The 25,407-nt window shown below is 45.4% G+C and overlaps 1 protein-coding gene across 1 annotated transcript in view; it reads left to right on the top strand.

Annotated features, from left to right (window-relative positions):
• LOC129827608 (AF4/FMR2 family member 2-like) overlaps positions 1-25,407 on the top strand; it is a 344,455-nt gene that overhangs the window by 217,776 nt on the left and 101,272 nt on the right. Inside the window, exon 9 of the mRNA XM_055888597.1 lies at positions 24,982-25,036. Within this exon, the coding sequence (XP_055744572.1) occupies positions 24,982-25,036 (55 nt within the window). The remainder of the gene's footprint in view (positions 1-24,981; positions 25,037-25,407) is intronic.

Here is a 25,407-nt window from a genome sequence, read left to right on the forward strand (position 1 = left end):
GAGGGAGCCTAAGGCAAGAGTGTTTGTGTCAATACCAGCTTTGTCTTGCAGAGCTAAATGCATCCACTTCAGGTCAACCAGTGTCTCTTTCTTCCCCTGCTCTTTCACAGGAAATGCCGACTAAGCACAAGATAGTAGCAGCATTAGCTTTTATATTAAAACACACTTACCACGGTAGCAGTTCTATGTCTGTGTTGTGTTACGGTGCTCAGAGCCTTTATTGCTCTGTTTAAACATATATCCCAGCTATACTGTCAGTGCTTACCTCTGTCCCTGTGTGTGTTCATATGAGACTAAACGAGTAGGAATGCAGAGATGCTCTACAATGAGATAAGTGAGATCATGACTAATGGAACCACTTTGAATTTTAAAAGGACGTCATCTGGGTAAAGAAAACATTTTAGGAGAAAGAGAATATACAGTGACTTAGGGGCTCTTTTAGACCTCGTCTAACCTAGTGCAGTGACCTAGTGCAGTGACCCATGGAACGAGTAGTTCACCCTGACCATCACCCAAAATCATGAGGCTGTCTAACTCCTTGATGAGATCCACAACTAGGGACTTTTCTAACTCCTTCAAAGCCCTTATTGAACTGGACCTGGAGTTCCTATCAGTTCAAAATGATTCGTTTTAATGTCATATAGCGCTGGTATTCTTTATTAAAACTAAAAAATCTTAACAGCTGTCTTTTTATTGTGAGGAAATACAGTTTTATACGAATATGTTACTGTTTTGTCCTCTGTTGTGTGAGTGATCTCACATGTCTAATTGTTTATGTCTAGTCTATGATGAGATCAGCTTTGGCATCATTGATCATTTTTAAGTGTCAGTTTCATGGCTGTCAGTGTGGTTACGGTAGCATTGTAGTCATGAAGTCATCATCCTCACATCACAATCGTGTGACAGTGTTCTCATGCTCATAGAGGAGCCAGGACACAAAGTATGCAGTGAGCTCAACATACTTAACCAATGACGCTTTATTCAGTACGCTTCCTAAACAATGTCCCTGCATGCTGAACTAAGTTCTTGTAAGTCCCGAACCCTGTGGGAGCAAAGCAACAAGAAAGCCCCCTTTGCTTCCATGTGAATGGCTCCTGGTGATGGCTCTGTGTTCCACAGTATTTATATCACATGGCTCTGCAGACCTAAATAAAGTCATGAAGTCATCAAAGTGGAATCCATCTCCTATCATAAGAGAGAGAGAGAGAGAGAGAGAGAGGGAGAGAGAGAGAGAGAGAGACAGAGACAGAGAGAGAATTTAAATATTGTAAATGTATCACTTAATCTCCAAAGTACGATTTGGCAATTGTTACGTCATGCCAATACAACCACCTACCTGGAGGTGACAGCATTCCCTCCTCTATATACCCCCCTTGACACAACTATGACAACATAACCAACAAAAAGGGGACACAACTCCTGCAGCTCTGTTGGACGCTGGGTATGTACATAGTCAATGGTAGGCTTTGAGGGGACTTCTCTGGTAGGTACACATATAGCTCATCTCTTGGCAGTAGTGCTGTAGACTACTTCATCACTGATCTCAACCCAGAGTCTCTTAGAGCGTTCACAGAAAGTATATTTGACCTCTCAGCTTCCCTATCAAATCTAAAAATTTCAAGCAGTGTCACGCCCTGACCTTAGAGAGCCTTTTTATGTCTCTATTTGCTTTGGTCAGGTTGTCATTTGGGGTGGGCATTCTATGTTTTGTTTTTCTATGATTTCGTATTTCTATGTTTTGGCCGGGTATGGTTCTCAATCAGGGACAGCTGTCTATCGTTGTCTATGATTGGGAACCATACTTAGGTAGCCCTTTTCCCTCCTTTCTTTGTGGGAAGTTGACTTTGTTAGTGGCATTTAGCCCTGTAAGCTTCACGGTTGTTTTCTTAGTTTGTAGTTTTGTTGGCGTCATTTTCTAAATAAAGGGAATATGTACCCTCACCACGCTGCACCTTAGTCCACTTCCTTCAACGATGGCCGTGACAAGCAGACAACCTAAGAAAATGAACAACAATGACAAATGGTAAATCACTAAAAAAATACAGAAATACACAACAAAAAGGATGGAACAGCACATCAGAAATGAGCTCAATGTAATTGAAGAATCCATAGAATCGAACCACTTCTGGGAAAATTGGAAAACTCTAAACAAACAACAACATGAAGAGTTATCTATCCAAAACGGAGATGAATGGATAAACCACTTCTCAAATATTTTTGGCTCTTTAACAAAGAACAAACAGCAAAAACATATACATGATCAAATACAAATCTTAGAATCAACTATTAAAGACTACCAGACCCCACTGGATTCTCCAATTACGTTGAATGAACTACAGGACAAAATACAAACCCTCCAACCTAAAAAGGCCTGTGGGGTTGATGGTATCTTAAATTAAATTATAAAACATACAGACCACAAATTACAATTGGCTATACTTAAACTCTTTAACATCATCCTCAGCTTTGGCATCTTCCCCAAAATTTGAAACAAAGGATTGATCACCCCAATCAGAAAAAGTGGAGACAAATTTGACCCCAATAAATACTGTGGGATTTGCGTCAACAGCAACCTTGGGAAAGTCCTCTGCATTATCATTAACAGCAGACTCATACATTTCCTCAGTGAAAACAATGTGCTGAGCAAATGTCAAATTGGCTTTTTACCAAATTACCATACGACAGACCACGTATTCACCCTGCACACCCGAATTGACAAACAAACAGACCACAACAAAGGCAAAGTCTTCTCATGCTTTGTTGATTTCAAAAAAGCTTGAGACTCAATTTTGCATGAGGGTCTGCTGTACAAATGTATAGAAAAACATACGATATTATAAAATCCATGTACACAAACAACAAATGTGCGGTTAAAATTGGCTAAAAAACACACACATTTCTTTCCACAGGGCCGTGTGGTGAGACAGGGATGCATCTTAAGCCCCACCCTCTTCTACCTATATATCAACGACTTGGCGAGGGCACTAGAACAATCTGCAGCACCCGGCCTCACCCTACAAGAATCTGAAGTCAAATGTCTACTGTTTGCTGATGATCTGGTGCTTCTGTCCCCAACCAAGGAGGGCCTACAACAGCACCTAGATATTCTGCACAGATTCTGTCAGACCTGGGCCCTGACAGTAAATCTCAGTAAGACTAAAATAAGGGTGTTGCAAAAAAGGTCCAGTTCCCAGGACCACAAATACAAATTCCATCTAGACACCGTTGCCCTAGAGCACACAAAAAACTTCCCATACCTCGGCCTAAACATCAGCGCGTCAAGTAACTTCCACAAAGCTGTGATCGATCTGAGAGACAAGGCAAGAAGTGCCTTCTATTCTATCAAAAGGAACATAAAATTTGACATACCAGTAAAAATACTTGAATCAGTTATATGGCCCTTTATGGTTTTGAGGTCTGGCGTCCGCTCACCAACCAAGAATTCACAAAATGGGACAAACAGCAAATTGAGATTCTGCATGCAGAATTCTGCAAAAATATCCCCTGTTTACAATGTAACACCAAATAATGTATGCAGAGCAGAACAGCAGAGAGAGAGAGAGAGAGAGAGAGAGAGAGAGAGAGAGAGAGAGAGAGAGAGAGAGAGAGAGAGAGAGAGAGAGAGAGAGAGAGAGAGAGAGAGAGAGAGAGAGAGAGAGAGAGAGAGAGAGAGAGAGAGAGAGAGAGAGAGAGAGAAAAGGTTGCCTGTTGCCTGCAGGGCGGCATCCGTCTCTAATGAGTCCTTGTGTTTGGACCTGAGCTGTATCACAACCCCTTCCTGCCCTCCCAGCTACAAACCACCCCCCTGTATCCACCATTCACACCCCCCTTCTGACCACCTCTTACCGCCACTCACACACACACCACCTCCCAAATCGCAGTTGTACCAAAGGGCCTTCGTAAAACAATCACTATTTTTCTTTTAAAGCTTTTCTGCAGTAATTCTATTTGAAGGATAATGTTTGCTGTAGCCTCAACAGATCATTCATCCACACTAAGGTTACATGTTAGCATCACATCCCATTGCTATGAATATGCTGTTAGAATGGCATTGAATAAGGTATTGAGGAGGACCTGTACAGTAAGTTGAGCTGTAGGTTGTACTGTATGTGTTCCAAAGATACAGATTTGCAGTGAATTCATGAACACCGACTTTATATATTCAAGTGTTTTTAATAATAGCTAGATTGCTAGTTATATGTGACTAAGACAAGGGTGTTTGAAAAAAGCAGTAGTCGGATGTTTCCTACATTTCTTGAGATAAATGTAGAGAACAGAGTGGAGGCGCTCAGGCAGTCAGAGGAGACGGGGGAAAGGCGTCCGTCACATGAGTTAACACAGCCTCTTGATGTGGCACCCCAGTCAGCTCTCTCTCTCTCTCTCTCTCTCTCTCTCATGCTCTCAGAATCTGCCTGGGAGATGGCTCAGGGCCAATCTAAATAATCCATGTTTCCAGGTCTGGGGCCCTGCGTGTGTGTGTGTGTGTGTGTGTGTGTGTGTGTGTGTGTGTGTGTGTGTGTGTGTGTGTGTGTGTGTGTGTGTGTGTGTGTGTGTGTGTGTGTGTGTAGAGGGTCCAGAGAGAGGCAGGCTTGGCAGGAATCTGTTGGAATGACGGCAGAGGAGAGGAGAGGAAGGTGGAGGAGAGGAGGGCAGAGGAGAAGGGAGAATAGGAGAAGAAAAGTGAGGAGGGGTGGGTGGAGAGGAGAAGAGGGGAGGGGTGGAGGAGAGAGTAAAGGAGAGGAGAAGAAAAGAGGGGGGTGGAGAGGATAGGATAGTAGGGAAGGGGGGAGGAGAGGGGATAGGAGAGAGGGAGGGAGGAGATAGGAGAGGAAAGAAAAGGGGAGGAGAGAGGATAGGGGAGGACATGGGAGGGGAGGGGGAGGATAGAAGATAGGAGAGGGGAGGAGAGGAAATGGGAGGAGAGATATGGGTGGGGGAGGATAGGGGAGGAGTGGGGAGGAGAGATGATAGGGGAGGGGAGGAGAGGGGAGGAGAGGGGGAAGAGAGAGGATAGGGGGGAGGAAGGGGAGAATAGGGGAGGGGAGGGGAGTAGAGAGGATATGGGAGGAAAGGGGAGGAGAGAGAATAGGGGAGGGGGAGGAGAGAGGATAGGGGAGGGGAGGGGGAGGGGGACGAGAGAGAGAGAAGAGGGGAGGGGAGGGGAGGGGGGGGGGAGAGGGGATAGGAGAGAAGAGAGGAGGGAAGGGGAGGAGAGGATAGGGGAGGGGAGGAGGAGGAGAGAGAATAGGGGAGGGGAGGGGATAGGGGAAGGGAGGGGGAGGAGAGAGGATAGGGGAGGAGAGGGGGATTTTATATTGACCATATACAGTTAAAGTCGGAAGTTTACATACACTTAGGTTGGAGTCATTAAAACTCGTTTTTCAACCACTCCACAAATTTCGTGTTAACAAACTATAGTTTTGACAAGTCGGTTAGGACATCTACTTTGTGCATGACACAAGTAATTTTTCCAACAATTGTTTTTCCAGACAGATTATTTCATTTATAATTCATTGTATCACAATTCCAGTGGGTCAGAAGTTTAGATACACTAAATTGACTGTGCCTTTAAAAAGCTTGACATTTTCCAGAAAATGATGTCATGGCTTTAGCTTCTGATAGGCTAATTGACATCATTTGAGTCAATTGGAGGTGTACCTGTGGATGTATTTCAAGGCCTACCTTCAAACCCAGTGCCTCTTTGCTTGACATCATGGGAAAATCAAAAGAAATCAGCCAAGACCTCAGAACAAAAATTGTAGACCCCCACAGTTCTGGTTCATCCTTGGGAGAAATGTCCAAATGCCTGAAGGTATCACGTTTATCTGTACAAACAATAGTACGCAAGTATAAACACCACGCAGCTGTCATACCACTCAGAAAGGAGATGCGTTCTATCTGCTAGAGATGAACGTACTTTGGTGCGAAAAATGCAAATCAATCCCAGCACAGCAGCAAAGGTCCTTGCGAAGATTCTGGAGGAAACAGGTACAAAAGTATCTATATCCACAGTAAAACGAGTCCTATATTGACATAACCTGAAAGGCCGCTCAGCAAGGAAGAAGCCACTGCTACAAAACCGCCATAAAAAAGCCAGACTACGGTTTGCAACTGCACATGGAGACCAAGATTATACTTTTTGGAGGAATATCCTCTGGTCTGATGAAACAAAAATATAACTGTTTGGGCATAATGACCATCGTTATGTTAGGAGGAAAAAAGGGGAGGCTTGCAAGCCGAAGAACACCATCCCAAACGTGAAGCACAGGGGTGGCAGCATCATGTTGTGGGGTTGCTTTGCTGCTGGATGGACTGGTGCACTTCACAAAATAGATGGCATCATGAGGTAGGAAAACTATGTGGATATATTGAAGCAACATCTCAAGACATCAGTCAGGAAGTTAAAGCTTGGTCGCAAATGGGTCTTCCAAATGGACATTGACCCCAAACATACTTCCAAAGTTGTGGCAAAATGGCTTAAGGACAACAAAGTCAAGGTATTGGAGTGGCCATCACAAAGCCCTGACCTCAATCCCATAGAAAATTTGTGGGCAGAACTGAAAAAGCCGGTGCGAGCAAGGAGGCCTACAAACCTGACTCAGTTACACCAGCTCTGTCAGGAGGAATGGGCCAAAATTCATCCAACGTATTGTGGGAAGCTTGTGGAAGGCTACCCGAAGCATTTGACCCAAGTTAAACAATTTAAAGGCAATGTTACCAAATACTAATTGTGTATGTAAACTTCTGACCCACTGGGAATGTGATGAAAGAAATAAAAGCTGAAAAAAATAATTCTCTCCACTATTATTTTGACATTTCACATTCTTCAAATAAAGTGGTGATCCTAACTGACCTAAGACAGGGCATTTTTACTTGGATTAAATGTCAGGAATTGTGAAAAACTGAGTTTAAATTATATTTGGCTAAGGTGTATGTAAACTTCCGACTTCAACTGTAAATTCTCTAACAGTCTAAAAAGATAGATTGATTCTTCATCTACCATAGTCCAGCACAACTTTCCTATGTATTATATGTAAATGGTTTAAAAATATTGTTTGAATTGATGTGTTGATAGGTTTCTGGTTTGCTCAGATACATTTGGAGAGAGGATAGGCGAGGAGAGGGGAGGGGAGAAGAGAGGATAGGAGAAGAGAGGGGATGGGGAGGAGAGAGGAGAAGTGAGGGGGAGGAGAGAGGATATGAGATGATATGAGAGGAGGAGAGGGGGGGGGATAGGATATGAGATGAGAGGGGAGGGGAGAGGACAGGATAGGAGAGAGGGTGGGATGATAGGAGAGGAGATGGGAGGGGGAGGAGAGGAGAGGAGTGGGGAGGGGATAAGAGGGGAGGGGAAGGAGAGAGGAGAGGGGAGGGGAACAGGAGAAGAGAGGATAGGAGAGGAGGGGAGAGGAAAGGAGGGGGGAGAGAGGGGAGGGGAGGAGTGGAAGAGAGGGAAGCTTCCTACTACTTCAGACTAACACACACAGGTGGCTGGGGGACTGATATTGGGAGTGTTGATGGCCCTCTCAGCTGAGTGGTCTAAGTGACAGATCTGGAACAATGCAGTGTCTCAGCGCAGGAGGCTGAAAGACTGCGGACGACAAGCACTTTGCATGTGAGCGCCACACACGCACACATGCAAAAACATACACAGGAACACGCACACTCCTCCAAGGGAAACCCACAGCATCTTTATTTACATCCATCCATCTCCATGTACCTCAGAACTGATTGACACAATTACTCAGAGATGGATTGAATGCTTATTTAAATGCACACTTGTTGTAAGGCCCTCACAGTAACTGCATTTGCAGGCTTTCACTCCGGAGGGAATAGGGAGGTGCACTGCAACAGTTGGAGACATTCCCTCTGAGCGGAAACTTAACAAGCCTAATGTATCTCAACCTCCCCCTCCTCTCCTCTAGTCTGGGTAGCAGTCTTTTTAGCCAACGTTCCTATCCTGTCATTTGCCAAAGAAACTGGCATTTAGGGAATCTCAACGTTCAATATGCATCCGGATTTACAGCGCAGTTGGTGATTTGTGGTTGGAAACAACATTCATATTTTCCATGAAAATGTTATGGAACATGGGTTGTACGCAAATATGGGGCAATATAGAATTTGAATTTTAAGAACAACAATAAACAATACCGTTACGACCTACGACCTGACAGCTAGACCTATTATTAGAGACGTTGGTTATTCAGTTATTATTCCAGCATGGGTCTTATTTCAGAGGAAAATTCACACTGGATTCATTTTTCCAAACTGCCTGGAGATTTTGATTGTAGGTGTGAAGATATTTCAACGTCATGTCTAGACAATAAAAGGCTACACTGATCACTCGTGCTTGGCTGCCAAATGTATAGGTGTCCCCATAGGCCTAATATTTAAATTGAGGAAATGTGATCATAGTCATTATTGTAGCAATCCTTGGTACACGTCCCTCCTAATGGAACGACCCCCCCATCCTGCTGGTGTGAGCTGCTGGACAGTGTACTTGATATGTGTTTATGGTTGAGAAAGAGAACTTGCCATTTCCAAAACAGAGCTCCGTGGGGAATCGGGGATTCCCTACTTTCTGATGTGTTGCCTATACGTCAACAGCAAGGGTTTTATTAAATAGGCCTAGGCAATATACTTTTTTATTGCATATTTAATTAAGATGACGCATTTGGCAATGTTCAACTTCAATTCATTGGCACAAAACAATAATATTTGTTGGTCTCTGGCTTGCATAGCACAGGTGTTGGTCACCTAAATGCACTGTAGTAGACTAAGCTTAATACACTGAGTGTACAAAACATATTTCCATGACATAGACTAACCAGGTGAATCCCTATTAATGTCAATTGTTAAATCCACTTCAATCAGTGTAGATAAAGGGGAGGAGATTAAAGAACGATTTTTAAGCCTTGAGACAATTGAGACTTGGCTTGTGCAACTGAATATCAGGACGGTGTTCCTAATGTTTGGTATGCTCAGTGTATATATAACTGCTTGATGAGTGCAACTTTCCCACTAGAAAACTCCAAACCTGTCATTGTTATCGTAAACTAGGCCTAATAGATCATAGGAATGGTGGATTACTAGCCTAGCCCCAACTATGAATTAACTTCTAGTTTACACATCTCTGTCTTCACTGTTCTGTTCTTGCGCAATTCATGCATCTCCGCTGATATCTCCACTGGCCTCTCTCTCTCTCTTCCATCCCCTGTATTCCTCTTATAGCTATTCAACCAGTATCCTAGCTAAAAGCACGTCCCAGAAATATACCTGTATTTTTGTCACTTATTTTGAGCAATTAAAAATAAATAAGTATATATTTGAGGAAATTGCTTAGTCAATATGTAATAGGCTACAGAGTTCACAATGAACTGGTGTGGAAGTTTGAACGGCAAGAGCTTCTCTGCTGTGCTCTGATCCCATTGGTCAGATCCCACTGATCCCATTGGTCAGGCTGGTGGTAAAAATCCAATAAATGGGAGTCAGTCTGTTCTCCCCGTGCCCAATGTTTATGTTTCCAATGAAATGTATTACATCAGAATGCCCAATGTTTATGTTTCCAATGAAATGTATTACATCAGAATGCCCAATGTTTATGTTTCCAATGAAATGTATTACATCAGAATGCCCAATGTTTATGTTTCCAATGAAATGTATTACATCAGAATGCCCAATGTTTATGTTTCCAATGAAATGTATTACATCAGAATGCCCAATGTTTATGTTTCCAATGAAATGCATGAATTAAGTTAAAATGTCTAATTTAGAACCGTCTAATTTGCAGAAACATTCTGATTGGATGATAGCGGTGAGGGTTACCGAATCAGGATCAAATATCTGATCTCCACGAGCTCATTAACCCTCCTGTTGTGTTCCGGTCGAATTGGACAGATTTACAAGTTTTGTCTCTGGAAAATGTAGTCGTGTAAGGTTCCATGACTTTGTCCACACAGGGCATCTGAACACACAAAATACATTTTGATGATTTTCATTACATTTTGGGTGTTTTATTTAACTTTTGTACACCTGTGGTGTTCCCAGTCAAAAATGACCGGTCATTAGAAATGAATGGGCGAGACTACAATTAGTGTATAAAATTGAGTTCAGGCACATGCCCATTCATTAGATGGACCATGTGTGTTTGAGCACACACACACACACACATACACCTCACTCCCCTTCTTGGCTTCCATGGCAACCCCCACAGGAACCTTTCCCCAATAGAATCTTTCCCCCATGGGACCACACCTGTTGGCATTCTCACAAACAATCACAACATTGTTTCAATAATATATAGAACTTTTCTCACAGCTCTGGTATATGAAGCTTTTTTGAGGCCTTGCTCACAATTCGTTCTGTGGCAGGACAATGACCAAACAATATACTGCATATGAGGCTCTTGATCATATCTTTGATCATGACACTGGTGAGGAGGAGAGAGGCCAGGAAACTGACAGTGAAGATGCATTAGAGGAGGAAGTGTCAGAAGTTGAAGACAACACAGAATATGATTCAGACCAAGAGACAACCGATGTGGAACAATCCGGTGATGAGGAAGAGGGCCCTGCTGAGGTTGTTGGTACATTCCAGTGATGAGGAAGAGGGCCCTGCTGAGGTTGTTGTTACAGTCCAGTGATGAGGAAGAGGGCCCTGCTGAGGTTGTTGTTACATTCCAGTGATGAGGAAGAGGGCCCTGCTGAGGTTGTTGTTACATTCCAGTGATGAGGAAGAGGGTCCTGCTGAGGTTGTTGTTACATTCCAGTGATGAGGAAGAGGGCCCTGCTGAGGTTGTTGGTACATTCCAGTGATGAGGAAGAGGGCCCTGCTGAGGTTGTTGTTACGTTCCAGTGATGAGGAAGAGGGCCCTGCTGAGGTTGTTGGTACATTCCAGTGATGAGGAAGAGGGCCCTGCTGAGGTTGTTGGTACATTCCAGTGATGAGGAAGAGGGCCCTGCTGAGGTTGTTGTTACAATCCAGTGATGAGGAAGAGGGCCCTGCTGAGGTTGTTGTTACATTCCAGTGATGAGGAAGAGTAACCTGCTGAGGTTGTTGTTACGTTCCAGTGATGAGGAAGAGGGCCCTGCTGAGGTTGTTGTTACAATCCAGTGATGAGGAAGAGGGTCCTGCTGAGGTTGTTGTTACGTTCCAGTGATGAGGAAGAGGGCCCTGCTGAGGTTGTTGGTACATTCCAGTGATGAGGAAGAGGGTCCTGCTGAGGTTGTTGTTACGTTCCAGTGATGAGGAAGAGGGTCCTGCTGAGGTTGTTGTTACATTCCAGTGATGAGGAAGAGGGCCCTACTGAGGTTGTTGTTACATTCCAGTGATGAGGAAGAGGGCCCTGCTGAGGTTGTTGTTACATTCCAGTGATGAGGAAGAGGGCCCTGCTGAGGTTGTTGTTGCATTCCAGTGATGAGGAAGAGGGCCCTGCTGAGGTTGTTGTTACGTTCCAGTGATGAGGAAGAGGGCCCTGCTGAGGTTGTTGTTACGTTCCAGTGATGAGGAAGAGGGCCCTGCTGAGGTTGTTGGTACATTCCAGTGATGAGGAAGAGGGCCCTGCTGAGGTTGTTGTTACGTTCCAGGGATGAGGAAGAGGGCCCTGCTGAGGTTGTTGTTACGTTCCAGTGATGAGGAAGAGTAACCTGCTGAGGTTGTTGTTACATTCCAGGGATGAGGAAGAGGGCCCTGCTGAGGTTGTTGTTACAATCCAGTGATGAGGAAGAGGGTCCTGCTGAGGTTGTTGTTACGTTCCAGTGATGAGGAAGAGGGCCCTGCTGAGGTTGTTGGTACATTCCAGTGATGAGGAAGAGGGCCCTGCTGAGGTTGTTGTTACATTCCAGTGATGAGGAAGAGGGCCCTGCTGAGGTTGTTATTACGTTCCAGTGATGAGGAAGAGGGCCCTGCTGAGGTTGTTGGTACATTCCAGTGATGAGGAAGAGGGCCCTGCTGAGGTTGTTGTTACATTCCAGTGATGAGGAAGAGGGTCCTGCTGAGGTTGTTGTTACATTCTAGTGATGAGGAAGAGGGCCCTGTTGAGGTTGTTGTTACGTTCCAGTGATGAGGAAGAGGGCCCTGCTGAGGTTGTTGTTACGTTCCAGTGATGAGGAAGAGGGCCCTGCTGAGGTTGTTGTTACGTTCCAGTGATGAGGAAGAGGGCCCTGCTGAGGTTGTTGTTACATTCCAGTGATGAGGAAGAGGGCCCTGCTGAGGTTGTTGTTACGTTCCAGTGATGAGGAAGAGGGCCCTGCTGAGGTTGTTGTTACGTTCCAGTGATGAGGAAGAGTAACCTGCTGAGGTTGTTGTTACGTTCCAGTGATGAGGAAGAGTAACCTGCTGAGGTTGTTGGTACGTTCCAGGGATGAGGAAGAGGGCCCTGCTGAGGTTGTTGTTACATTCCAGGGATGAGGAAGAGGGCCCTGCTGAGGTTGTTGTTACATTCCAGTGATGAGGAAGAGGGCCCTGCTGAGGTTGTTGTTACGTTCCAGTGATGAGGAAGAGGGCCCTGCTGAGGTTGTTGTTACATTCCAGTGATGAGGAAGAGGGCCCTGCTGAGGTTGTTGTTACGTTCCAGTGATGAGGAAGAGGGCCCTGCTGAGGTTGTTGTTACGTTCCAGTGATGAGGAAGAGGGCCCTGCTGAGGTTGTTGTTACGTTCCAGTGATGAGGAAGAGGGCCCTGCTGAGGTTGTTGTTACGTTCTAGTGATGAGGAAGAGGGCCCTGCTGAGGTTGTTGTTACATTCCAGTGATGAGGAAGAGTAACCTAGTGAGGTTGTTGTTACATTCCAGTGATGAGGAAGAGGGCCCTGCTGAGGTTGTTGGTACATTCCAGTGATGAGGAAGAGGCCCATGCTGAGGTTGTTGGTACATTCCAGTGATGAGGAAGAGGGCCCTGCTGAGGTTGTTGTTACGTTCCAGTGATGAGGAAGAGGGCCCTGCTGAGGTTGTTGGTACATTCCAGTGATGAGGAAGAGGGCCCTGCTGAGGTTGTTGTTACATTCCAGTGATGAGGAAGAGGGCCCTGCTGAGGTTGTTGTTACGTTCCAGTGATGAGGAAGAGGGCCCTGCTGAGGTTGTTGTTACATTCCAGTGATGAGGAAGAGGGCCCTGCTGAGGTTGTTGTTACATTCCAGTGATGAGGAAGAGTAACCTGCTGAGGTTGTTGTTACGTTCCAGTGATGAGGAAGAGGGCCCTGCTGAGGTTGATGTTACATTCCAGTGATGAGGAAGAGGGCCCTGCTGAGGTTGTTGTTACGTTCCAGTGATGAGGAAGAGTAACCTGCTGAGGTTGTTGTTACGTTCCAGTGATGAGGAAGAGTAACCTGCTGAGGTTGTTGTTACATTCCAGTGATGAGGAAGAGGGCCCTGCTGAGGTTGTTGTTACATTCCAGTGATGAGGAAGAGGGCCCTGCTGAGGTTGTTGTTACGTTCCAGTGATGAGGAAGAGTAACCTAGTGAGGTTGTTGTTACATTCCAGTGATGAGGAAGAGGGCCCTGCTGAGGTTGTTGTTACGTTCCAGTGATGAGGAAGAGGGCCCTGCTGAGGTTGTTGTTACATTCCAGTGATGAGGAAGAGTAACCTAGTGAGGTTGTTGTTACATTCCAGTGATGAGGAAGAGGGCCCTGCTGAGGTTGTTGGTACATTCCAGTGATGAGGAAGAGGCCCATGCTGAGGTTGTTGGTACATTCCAGTGATGAGGAAGAGGGCCCTGCTGAGGTTGTTGTTACGTTCCAGTGATGAGGAAGAGGGCCCTGCTGAGGTTGTTGGTACATTCCAGTGATGAGGAAGAGGGCCCTGCTGAGGTTGTTGTTACATTCCAGTGATGAGGAAGAGGGCCCTGCTGAGGTTGTTGGTACGTTCCAGGGATGAGGAAGAGGGCCCTGCTGAGGTTGTTGTTACGTTCCAGTGATGAGGAAGAGGGCCCTGCTGAGGTTGTTGGTACATTCCAGTGATGAGGAAGAGGGCCCTGCTGAGGTTGTTGTTACGTTCCAGTGATGAGGAAGAGGGCCCTGCTGAGGTTGTTGTTACATTCCAGTGATGAGGAAGAGGGCCCTGCTGAGGTTGTTGTTACGTTCCAGTGATGAGGAAGAGGGTCCTGCTGAGGTTGTTGTTACATTCCAGTGATGAGGAAGAGGGCCCTGCTGAGGTTGTTGTTACGTTCCAGTGATGAGGAAGAGGGCCCTGCTGAGGTTGTTGTTACATTCCAGTGATGAGGAAGAGGGCCCTGCTGAGGTTGTTGGTACATTCCAGTGATGAGGAAGAGGGCCCTGCTGAGGTTGTTGTTACATTCCAGTGATGAGGAAGAGGGACCTGCTGAGGTTGTTGGTACATTCCAGTGATGAGGAAGAGGGCCCTGCTGAGGTTGTTGTTACGTTCCAGGGATGAGGAAGAGGGCCCTGCTGAGGTTGTTGTTACATTCCAGTGATGAGGAAGAGGGCCCTGCTGAGGTTGTTGTTACATTCCAGTGATGAGGAAGAGGGCCCTGCTGAGGTTGTTGGTACATTCCAGTGATGAGGAAGAGGGCCCTGCTGAGGTTGTTGGTACATTCCAGTGATGAGGAAGAGTAACCTGCTGAGGTTGTTGGTACGTTCCAGTGATGAGGAAGAGGGCCCTGCTGAGGTTGTTGTTACGTTCCAGGGATGAGGAAGAGGGCCCTGCTGAGGTTGTTGTTACATTCCAGTGATGAGGAAGAGGGCCCTGCTGAGGTTGTTGTTACATTCCAGTGATGAGGAAGAGGGCCCTGCTGAGGTTGTTGGTACATTCCAGTGATGAGGAAGAGGGCCCTGCTGAGGTTGTTGGTACATTCCAGTGATGAGGAAGAGTAACCTGCTGAGGTTGTTGTTACGTTCCGGTGATGAGGAAGAGGGCCCTGCTGAGGTTGTTGTTACATTCCAGTGATGAGGAAGAGTAACCTGCTGAGGTTGTTGTTACGTTCCGGTGATGAGGAAGAGTAACCTGCTGAGGTTGTTGTTACGTTCCAGTGATGAGGAAGAGGGCCCTGCTGAGGTTGTTGTTACGTTCCAGTGATGAGGAAGAGTAACCTGCTGAGGTTGTTGTTACGTTCCAGTGATGAGGAAGAGTAACCTGCTGAGGTTGTTGTTACGTTCCAGTGATGAGGAAGAGGGCCCTGCTGAGGTTGTTGTTACGTTCCAGGGATGAGGAAGAGGGCCCTGCTGAGGTTGTTGGTACATTCCAGTGATGAGGAAGAGGGCCCTGCTGAGGTTGTTGTTACGTTCCAGTGATGAGGAAGAGGGCCCTGCTGAGGTTGTTGTTACATTCCAGTGATGAGGAAGAGGGCCCTGCTGAGGTTGTTGTTACATTCCAGTGATGAGGAAGAGGGCCCTGCTGAGGTTGTTGTTACGTTCCAGTGATGAGGAAGAGTAACCTGCTGAGGTTGTTGGTACATTCCAGTGATGAGGAAGAGGGCCCTGCTGAGGTTGTTGTTACATTCCAGTGATGAGGAAGAGGGCCCTGCTGAGGTTGTTGTTACATTCCAGTGATGAGGAAGAGGGCCCTGCTGAGGTTGTTGTTACAATCCAGTGATGAGGAAGAGGGCCCTGCTGAGGGAATTTGTCCTGGTCTTCATCCCCACCTGAGAGGAGAGGTCGGCTGTCGGCTGGAAATGTTATCAGGATGAGGGCCAACGAGATACGCCATATCCCGGGATGATGACATAAAATCATGCTTCAAACTGTTCCTGACAGAGTCAATCGAGACTATAGTGATAAACATGACCAACTTGGAGAGAGACTCGTTTACAAAGACAACTATTAAAGACAACTGTTAAACTTTGACACAAAGTAGTCAGTGATAATTAGCACAATATGTTTCTTTCATTTGTTATTCATTCATTTGTTATAGTCTAAATAATCCATACATTAGGCTTTTTTTAACTCAAAAACGAGTTGTATGAGCTCAAGTCAATGAGGCTCACAGGCCATAAATAGCAAATAGAAGTTCAAAACTTGTAATGTTCACAAGAACTTAAGTTGATAAAAAGATCTAACACAACATTAGGTGATAATATATGTATTATAATGGATTTATTATCAGCTATAATGAGGCGGTCATTTTGGACCGGGGACACAGAATTAATTAACATGAAACCAACACAACAGGAGGGTTAATTATAGAATGTTCATATTTGAAGATTGCCGAAAGGCCAGTCTCTTTGACAAATGACAGGAGTGGAACGTAATAGCTGAACAGAGACTGCAAGCAGGTCACCTCTCCATGTTTAACAGAGCATCAGGCAATCACCCCTACTAATGATTTACCCAGAATGAACCCTGTCATTATCACCACCATCCACATGCATTACACTAGAATACAACATCTGAAATGAACCCCCACCTTGATTTGTATCTCTCTCACTAAGACCGTACAGCTCTATGGCGACAAAGCTGTCACTGTAGGGCACAGGTGTCAAACTCATTCCACGGAGGGCCGAGTGTCTGCGGGTTTTCGCTCCACCCTTGTACTTGATTGATGAATTAACATCACTAATTAGTTAGGAACTCCCCACACCTGGTTGTCTAGGGCTTTATTGAAAGGAAAGACCAAAAACCTGCAGACACAAGGCCCTCCGTGGAATGAGTTTGACACCCCTGCTGTAGGGGATAATAGAGTCAGTTATGGTACGTCCCCTCTGACACACACACCTCTGAGATGCTGCCGTCACTCTCTGGGCCCAAGAGGTGACGCATGGCCTCCCCTCGTCATGTTGATGTGTACGTCTCCTGGTACCGTGGAGTTGGTTACCAGGTACACGTGGAAGGATAGGGGCGCTGGGATGGCAGTCATGCCCCAGTGTAGTGCCACATCTCTGGATGTGCAGTACAACCCGCCTCCAGAAGCTCTCTGAGGAAGATGGGCCGCCCTCCCAGGGTCCCCTGCTGCCTGCTGAGTGATGACATGCCTCCCTCATGCTCAGGGAGAGGGGCTGCTATTGTGGAGCTGTCAGCCCCCCTAGCTAAATGGGCGGGAGTGAGGGGCTATACACTTAACAAAGGCGGCCTCTGCCGTCAAACTGAAAACCCAAAAAGTCACACTTAAATGCCAATCTGGCAGCCCTGTCGCTCCATTTCAAAATAACTTGAGAGCAGGCAGGGGAACAATATCATTCATACGGTGGGCAGGGCTGGGGCAGGTTGGAGGGGGAGGGAAGGGTACTGCAGTGCCAAGGAGAAGGGTCTTGTTGGTGAGTCCAATTATGTATCAGTGACACATTGACACTGTGATAAACAGATAAACAGAAATGTCAACACCAGGACATTGGTGATTACATATGTTTAGAATGTGATTCTGGAGTGACTCTGACAACCAGCAGTTACCACATTCTTCTACAATTTACAGAGAAAGTGTTTTGGTGGTTTATTTTCTTTTCTCAACAGCTTGTCAAGGCAGTCATGCTCAAGTCACATATATTTTTATTGAGGTAATGCTATAGCAGCCATATACATGTAGTATTACTTCATACAAAGTACATTCAAATAACATATTATACCTGATCTGATCTGATACCACCTCATAACTTATATGATACCATAGCAGGATTCCAGCATGTGTTCATTCAAAATATTATAGTTACTTATCCCAACAATTCTTCAATGGTCAATTTATAAGGCTGACGTTATAGTTTGTATCCATCATATGTGAATTGTGAAAGGCTGCAAGGATTTAGAGTGGAGAGAGCCTTTCCCTGAGGGTGCTGACAGATAGACATACAACCCAGGTAGTGATTGGGGGTTAGCTGGTGGCTATGGATCACAGCCTGCACCTCTCCCTAGCCTGTCATTACGCTAGCTCTCTAGTGGGCTAGCACCATGAGACTGTCAACATGTGTTGCTGTGTTGCTGCACTCCACCAGCTGTGCTGATCTAGTCTGGGCTTGCCCTGTTCAGCTCTATCCTGCCTCTCATCTCTCTGTTCCCCCCTCACCCCTCACCTCTCTATTCCCCTCCTATCCCCTCATCTTCTCTCCCCTCCTCACTCCTCATCTCTCTATTCCCCCCTCACTCCTTATCTCTCTATTCCCCTCCTCTGCCCTCATCTTCTCTCCCCTCCTCACTCCTCATCTCTCTATTCCCCCCTCACTCCTTATCTCTCTATTCCCCTCCTCTGCCCTCATCTTCTCTCCCCTCCTCACTCCTCATCTCTCTATTCCCCCCTCACTCCTTATCTCTCTATTCCCCCCTCATCTCTCTATTCCCCTCCTCTGCCCTCATCTTCTCTCCCCTCACTCCTTATCTCTCTATTCCCCTCCTCACTCCTCATCTCTCTATTCCACCCCTCACTCCTCATCTCTCTATTCCACCCCTCACTCCTTATCTCTCTATTCCCCCCTCATCTCTCTATTCCCCTCCTCTGCCCTCATCTTCTCTCCCCTCCTCATCTCTCTATTTACCCCTCACGCTTCATCTCTCTATTCCCCTCCTCACTCCCCATCTCGTTATTCCCCTCCTCACCCCTCATCTTCTCTCCTCTCCTCACCCTTCTACCCTACCCTAGATACTCCTGCCCTGCCCTACACCCTTCTAGCCTACCCTAGACACACCTGCCCTGTCCTAACCCCTACCCTCCCCTAACCCCTAAACGCTACCCTTCCCTGATGTGAACAGAGAGAAGCGTAGAGAAGCGTAGAGAAGCAGGCTGAGTCTGTGTGTTTGTCCCAAATGACACCCTATTCCCTACACAGTGCAGTGCCCTGGTCAAAAGTAGTGCACTGTTGACCAAATCGGGTGCCATTTGAGAGGCAGCTGGATCACTCCACCAGAGGAAGTTGACTGTCCTGATGCTGGTAACCACACTGTGTTCATCATTACCATTGTCTTCCAGGCCTACTCTCTGTCTCTGGGCTGTAGGTTTGGGGTTGTCTTCCAGGCCTACTCTGTGTCTCTGGGCTGTAGGTTTGGGGTTGTCTTCCAGGCCTACTCTGTGTCTCTGGGCTGTGGGTTTGGGGTTGTCTTCCAGGCCTACTGTCTGTCTCTGGGCTGTGGGTTTGGGGTTGTCTTCCAGGCCTACTGTCTGTCTCTGGGCTGTGGGTTTGGGGTTGTCTTCCAGGCCTACTCTGTGTCTCTGGGCTGTGGGTTTGGGGTTGTCTTCCAGGCCTACTCTCTGTCTCTGGGCTGTGGGTTTGGGGTTGTCTTCCAGGCCTACTCTCTGTCTCTGGGCTGTGGGTTTGGGGTTGTCTTCCAGGCCTACTCTCTGTCTCTGGGCTGTGGGTTTGGGGTTGTCTTCCAGGCCTACTCTCTGTCTCTGGGCTGTGGGTTTGGGGTTGTCTTCCAGGCCTACTCTCTGTCTCTGGGCTGTGGGTTTGGGGTTGTCTTCCAGGCCTACTCTCTGTCTCTGGGCTGTGGGTTTGGGGTTGTCTTCCAGGCCTACTCTCTGTCTCTGGGCTGTGGGTTTGGGGTTTCTTCTAATCATCTCATGAGCCATCAGTAAGGGTAAACAAATGTGCTGGCATGTTCCGCCGTACATTTCCTCTCTCGTCGTTAATGAAAACAAGCGTGGAGAAACAGGACGAAACTGTGCCAGTGCCAAACTAGCAATTCAAATAAGCCTCACTCACGTCTCTGGAACCAATTGGATTGATTTGCATTTGGGATAATTTTCTACAAATGAAATGCATATATAATAGGTGGCTACACTCAAAAAGACCCAGTGTGGGTTTGTGATTAAGTTTCCATGTTATTGGTCCTGATGGTAGGATGTTGTACATCACATTATTTCTCTTGCCTTCACCCGAGCTGCCTCGAACCCTGTCTGAACCCTGTCTGAACCCTGCCTCGAACCCTGTCTGAACCCTGTCTGAACCCTTAGACTGAAGTTCACTCAGGTTTATGAAGGTGCCTAATATGCTTTGAGAACCTGTAAAAGAATAGATATGTTCTTCACAACACCAAACTGATGCCAAGTAGGAAAGAAATACATTCTTAAAAAAGGGACTTAATGCAGATAGAGAGAGAGACCCAATCTCACGTTTTGCCAATTTTAATGAGGTGAATATTTCTGTCAGCTCGCTTCTAGCCATGCTGCCAAAGTGTTTATATTCAATATAAAACTCATTTTAACTCCTTGCCCTCTTCCTGGTTTCAAGGTTGAGTTAGCAGAGTGCTAAATACAGGCCCAATTAGACCATTAAACACTGTCTCACTCTCAGGCTGAAACAGTCCAGAGACATTACGTCTCCTCAAAGGTATTTAATATAAAGTCCTGTTAGTTTTGAGATGTTGATGCAACTGCATATCTGTGGTTTCTTGAGAGAGAGAGAGAGAGAGAGATGTCCTGGGGGTAATTATTTATCAAGGAGCTCATTTGGGTCAGAGATATATCAATTTGTTCAAACAGATGTACCATCGAATCGTTCATAATTTTTAGGAGCTTCAAGACTTCTTTAAGAGGGTATCGTTTTTATTCACGTCTTTTGTGGGGTCTTAAAAGTGGAAAATATAGCCATGCTTCTCCCTCTAGAGTGGAGAGGACTGTGGGTAACATGCCGGAGTGTACTCTCTGTTCAGGTGAATATATATAGCTTCTACCCCCAAGCCATAAGACTGCTGAACAGCTAATCAAATGGCTACCAAGACCCCTCTTTGACGCTGCTGCTACTCTCTGTTTATAATCTATGCATACTCACTTTAACTCTACCTACATGTACATATTAACTCAATATGGTGCAGCGAGAGGCGTCACTGTAGTCCCTGGTTCAAATCCAGGCTGCATCACATCCAGCCCTGATCCGGAGTCCCATAGAGCCGCGCACAATTGGCCCAGCGTCGTCCAGGTTCGGCCGCGGTAGGCCGTCATTGTAAATAAGAATTTGTTTTTAACTGACTTGCCAGGTGAAATCGAAATGTACTCTTTACCGGTACCCCCTGTATATAACCTCCACATTGACTCTGTACCGGTACCCCCTTTATATAGCCTTGCTTGTTATTTTACTGCTGCTCTTTAATTATTTGTTACTTTTATTTTCTATTTTTTACTTATCAATTTTTTCTTGTAAGTAAGTAAGCATTTTACTGTAAGGTCTACCTACACCTGTTGTATTCGGTGCATGTGACAAATTAAATTAAATTTTATTTATAGTGTCTTTTTCCTACAATTAAAGGCTGGATTATCAACATCCGCTGGAGAGAAAGTTCTAAATGTATTATAAACTGGGTTGTTCGAGCCCTGAATGCTGATTGGCTGACAGCCGTGGTATATCAGACGTATAAACCAGGGGTTTGTGGTATATGGCCAATATACCACGGCTAAAGGCTGTGTCCAGGCACTCCACGTTGTGTCATGCAGGGACAGCCCTTAGCCGTGGTATATTGGCCATATACCACAAACCCCAGAGGTGCTTTATTGCTCTTATAAACGGGTTACCAATGTAATTAGAGCAGTAAAATAAATCTATATTGGCAAATAAAATACATGTATATTGGCAATATACCACACCTCCTCTGGCCTTATTGCTTAATTATAAACTGGGTAGTTTGGATACTGGATGCTGATTGGCTAACTTTTAGCCTGTTCACCTTGATATCATTGCGCCTTTTCACCTCGATAAAATGGCTACATCAACAATAGTTCGACATGCCAACGTAGAAAAGATGCATTTAGAAATGAAAAGCGTAAAACAAACAAAGTGGGCACTTACCTGCTTCACTGACTGGTGCCCAGAAAAAGGGATACATTGTGGGAGCTTGGGATTACAACAAAAATGTAGCTGAACGTCATTCTAAGGGATTTGTGTGGTTCAGTGAGAAACACGAATGGCAAAGAATATGGGATTAGCAGCTATGCCGACATGTCAACGACCCCCCTCTCAGTTTGGCATGGAATATATAGGACACCGAATTCACAACGAGCAACAATGTGCTTGTAGGCGTAATTAAAAAGTTGAGGAAAGAGGGGTGCGACAAACCACGCAGCCATAACAGAACACGACATGCAGCTCAAACAATCCAAGGCTCTGGACACAAACACCTGAGGGTTTGGTGAACAAAGTGTGGTTTGATGTTCAACTTCATTTTGGCCGAAGAGGGGAGATAAACCGTCTGCTGAAACCTGATTCATTTAAATATGTACAGACGAGAACAGCCTACAGTCTGCGACTCTCTCGTTCAACGAACCCACAAAAATCCAGGATCAGCAGGTGAAGAACAGGGAGAGTGGACAGGGATTGATGTTTGAACTGCCGGGTGATCCCCTCTGCCCGGTAGCTTCCCTTAAGAAGTATCTGTCCCTCCTTCCCTCAGACGCCCCGGCGTTGTACCTCCACCCGAAACGGAAAACAGTTAACAGATACATATGGTATGTAACTGTTAACTAGCTAGCTGAATCTAATTTACCCTGGCAGTATAACCGGTAGCTATGTAGGCCTAACTATTAGCGAACGTTATTTTGTCGCATATGTTTCTGGTACACAAAAGAGCCGATGGGAGTGAACACCCTCGCAACAATGTTGCCAAAGATCTGCAAAATAGCTGGCCCGTCGCAGATTTACACAAACCACTGCTTCCGAACCACCACAATCCAGAAACTGTCGGATGCCGGTCTAGAGGCACGGGAAATAATGTCTGTCAGTGGACACGGATCCGAAACATCTCTTCACAGTTACTGGAGGCCAAATCTGGAAGTGAGGAAGCGGTGGAGCACTATTCTATCTGACAACACAGTAGCAGCAGCGTCGACCGGCTAAAGGAACAGCTTCCATTTCCAGCAGTGTGGAGCCAACAACCAACGATAACATGGGACAATTTTTTCATTTGTGCACGATAAATGGCAACATTCAAATCAACGTGAATAAATAATTGTTGTGTGTTATTGACTGTAGAAGTAGCGCTTATGCTCGGTTTTGCATACATTTAATGTAAGATTACTAGCTAGCCTGTGGTTATGTTACATATTAACCAGTCTAGCAACATGACTGTTGTCCGGTCTACTTTTTCTGGCGGGAATGTATTTATTATTTATTTATTTATTAATGCAACATTTTCAATGTAAATGTTGTGTTGGCAACCGGTTTTTACAAGAAATGAGGCACCTCAGGGGTTTGTGGTATATGGCCTACATACCACGGCTAAGGGCTGTATCCAGGCACTCTGCGTTGCGTTGTGCGAAGAACAACCCTTAGCCCTGGTATATAGGCCATATACCACACCGCCTCAAGCCTTATTGCTTAAAACCTCTTAAGGATCCGCACCGTTTTTCCATTTTTGCCTAAAATGACATACCCAAAACTAACTGCCTGTAGCTCAGGCCCTGAAGCAAGGATATGCATACTCGTGATACTATTTGAAAGGAAACACTTTGACGTTTGTGGAAATGTTAAAGGAATGTAGGAGAATATAACACATTAGATCTGGTAAACGATAATACAAAGGAGAAAAAAAACGTTTTTTTTGTATTTTTTTTTGTACCATCTTTCAAGAGAAAGGTCATAATGTATTATTCCAGCCCAGGTGCAATTTCGATTGTGGCCACTAGATGGAACCAGTATATGTGCAAAATTTTAGTCTAATCCAATGAACCATTGCATTTCTGTTCAAAATGTTGTGTCAAGACTGCCCAAATGTGCCTAATTTGTTTATTAATAATTTTTCAAGTTCAAAACTGTGCACTCTCCTTGAACAATAGCATGGTATTCTTTCACTGTAATAGCTACTGTAAAGTGGACAGTACAGTTTGATTAACAATAATTTAAGCTTCCTGCCAAAATCAGATATGTCTACGTCCGGGGAAATGTTCTTGTTACTTACAACCTCATGCTAATCGCATTAGCCTACATTAGCTCAACCATCCCGTGGGGAGCCCACCGATCCTGAAGTTTTAAATAGACCACAGACAGTCCACTCTTTAATCATTTGTTGTATTTCTCTTCTTTCTCTCTCTTTCTGTTTTTATCTCTATTTCGCTATTTTTTCTTCTTCGTCTCTCTCACATACACACAGGCCTGTAAACACAGGTGGCAGGTAACCAAGTGGTTAGAGTGTTGGGCCAGTAACTGAAAGGTTGCTACTTCGAATACCTGAGTCGACTAGGTGAAGAGATCTGTCCTTGAGCAAGGCACTGAACCCTAATTGCGGCAGGTTGGCCGTCAGTAATGGCTGGTCCGTGACCCCGCTCTCCAGGGGGTCTCAGGGGGAGTGGAATATGCAACAAAAACAATTTCCATTTTACAGGTTACACACTTGTACATGTGTGAAACAGGACAAATATAAGCTCCCCCTATTTGACCTTTGACAGGACCCCCCTCCCCAGTTTGGCTTCAATTGAGTGCAAATCCTCTGGAAATTCCCACTTCAGCCACCTGGCTTTTTTCTTCTCCTGGTTCCTTCCGCTGACATCTGTTCAGTATTACCAGGGTAATGACTGGTAGTTTGTTCAAAGTTCTGCCCAATCTAAGATGCTGCACAACAGCCTAGGTCATAGAAAACACAACTTGAAACACATTTCCCTCATAGAGCTTCTTTTGTTTTTCTAACTCGGGGGAGCGGCCGGAGTGAGTCTCTCTGTAGTGTAGCTAGATCGCCAAGCGCAAGCTTGCTGCTCGCCTGCCTGCTGGCCGGGGTTTTATTGTGGTTTTGCTATGATGTCATCACACCAGTTGTCAGATGACATCATTCTTTCTGAAAACACTTTTTGATAGTTTATGAGTCTGAAGGAAGCAAGGGGATTGGATGTTTTTTCAGTGTTGAATTGAATTGAAAGATGAAATATAGTGTAGTGTGTATATATACTATATATATATAACTGAGGATATGGAGAGATGTATTTTTGCTCTCTGCATATAATGGCATAATATCCAAAAAGTGATTGTGTTTGTGTCCTAACAAAGAGTAATAGTATACCTGATACACACTGCCTTTAATACATCCTAGTTCTTAATAAAAATATTACATATCATTTGACTAAGCAATATTTATTTTTTGATATCAATAAAATAGGAATATAACAGCTTTTTATTTTTGTGTGTCTTCCTGCAGAATGCTTGAGGATGACCTGAAGATCAGCAGTGACGAGGAAGATACTGAACAGCAAGTAAGATCCATCAACAACCATCTAATTACAGTATAGTGTATCTGTGGTCTCGTTCTGAGGATCTCTGTCTGTGGTCTCGTTCTGAGTATCTCTGTCTGTGGTCTCGTTCTGAGTATCTCTGACTGTGGTCTCGTTCTGAGTATCTCTGTCTGTGGTCTCGTTCTGAATATCTCTGTCTGTGGTCTCGTTCTGAGTATCTCTGACTGTGGTCTCGTTCTGAGTATCTCTGTCTGTGGTCTCGTTCTGAGTATCTCTGTCTGTGGTCCCGTTCTGAGTATCTCTGTCTGTGGTCTCGTTCTGAGTATCTCTGACTGTGGTCTCGTTCTGAATATCTCTGTCTGTGGTTTCGTTCAGAGTATCTCTGACTGTGG

The sequence above is a fragment of the Salvelinus fontinalis genome, chromosome 29, assembly GCF_029448725.1.
Source record: "Salvelinus fontinalis isolate EN_2023a chromosome 29, ASM2944872v1, whole genome shotgun sequence".
Classification (NCBI taxonomy): Eukaryota; Metazoa; Chordata; class Actinopteri; order Salmoniformes; family Salmonidae; genus Salvelinus; species Salvelinus fontinalis.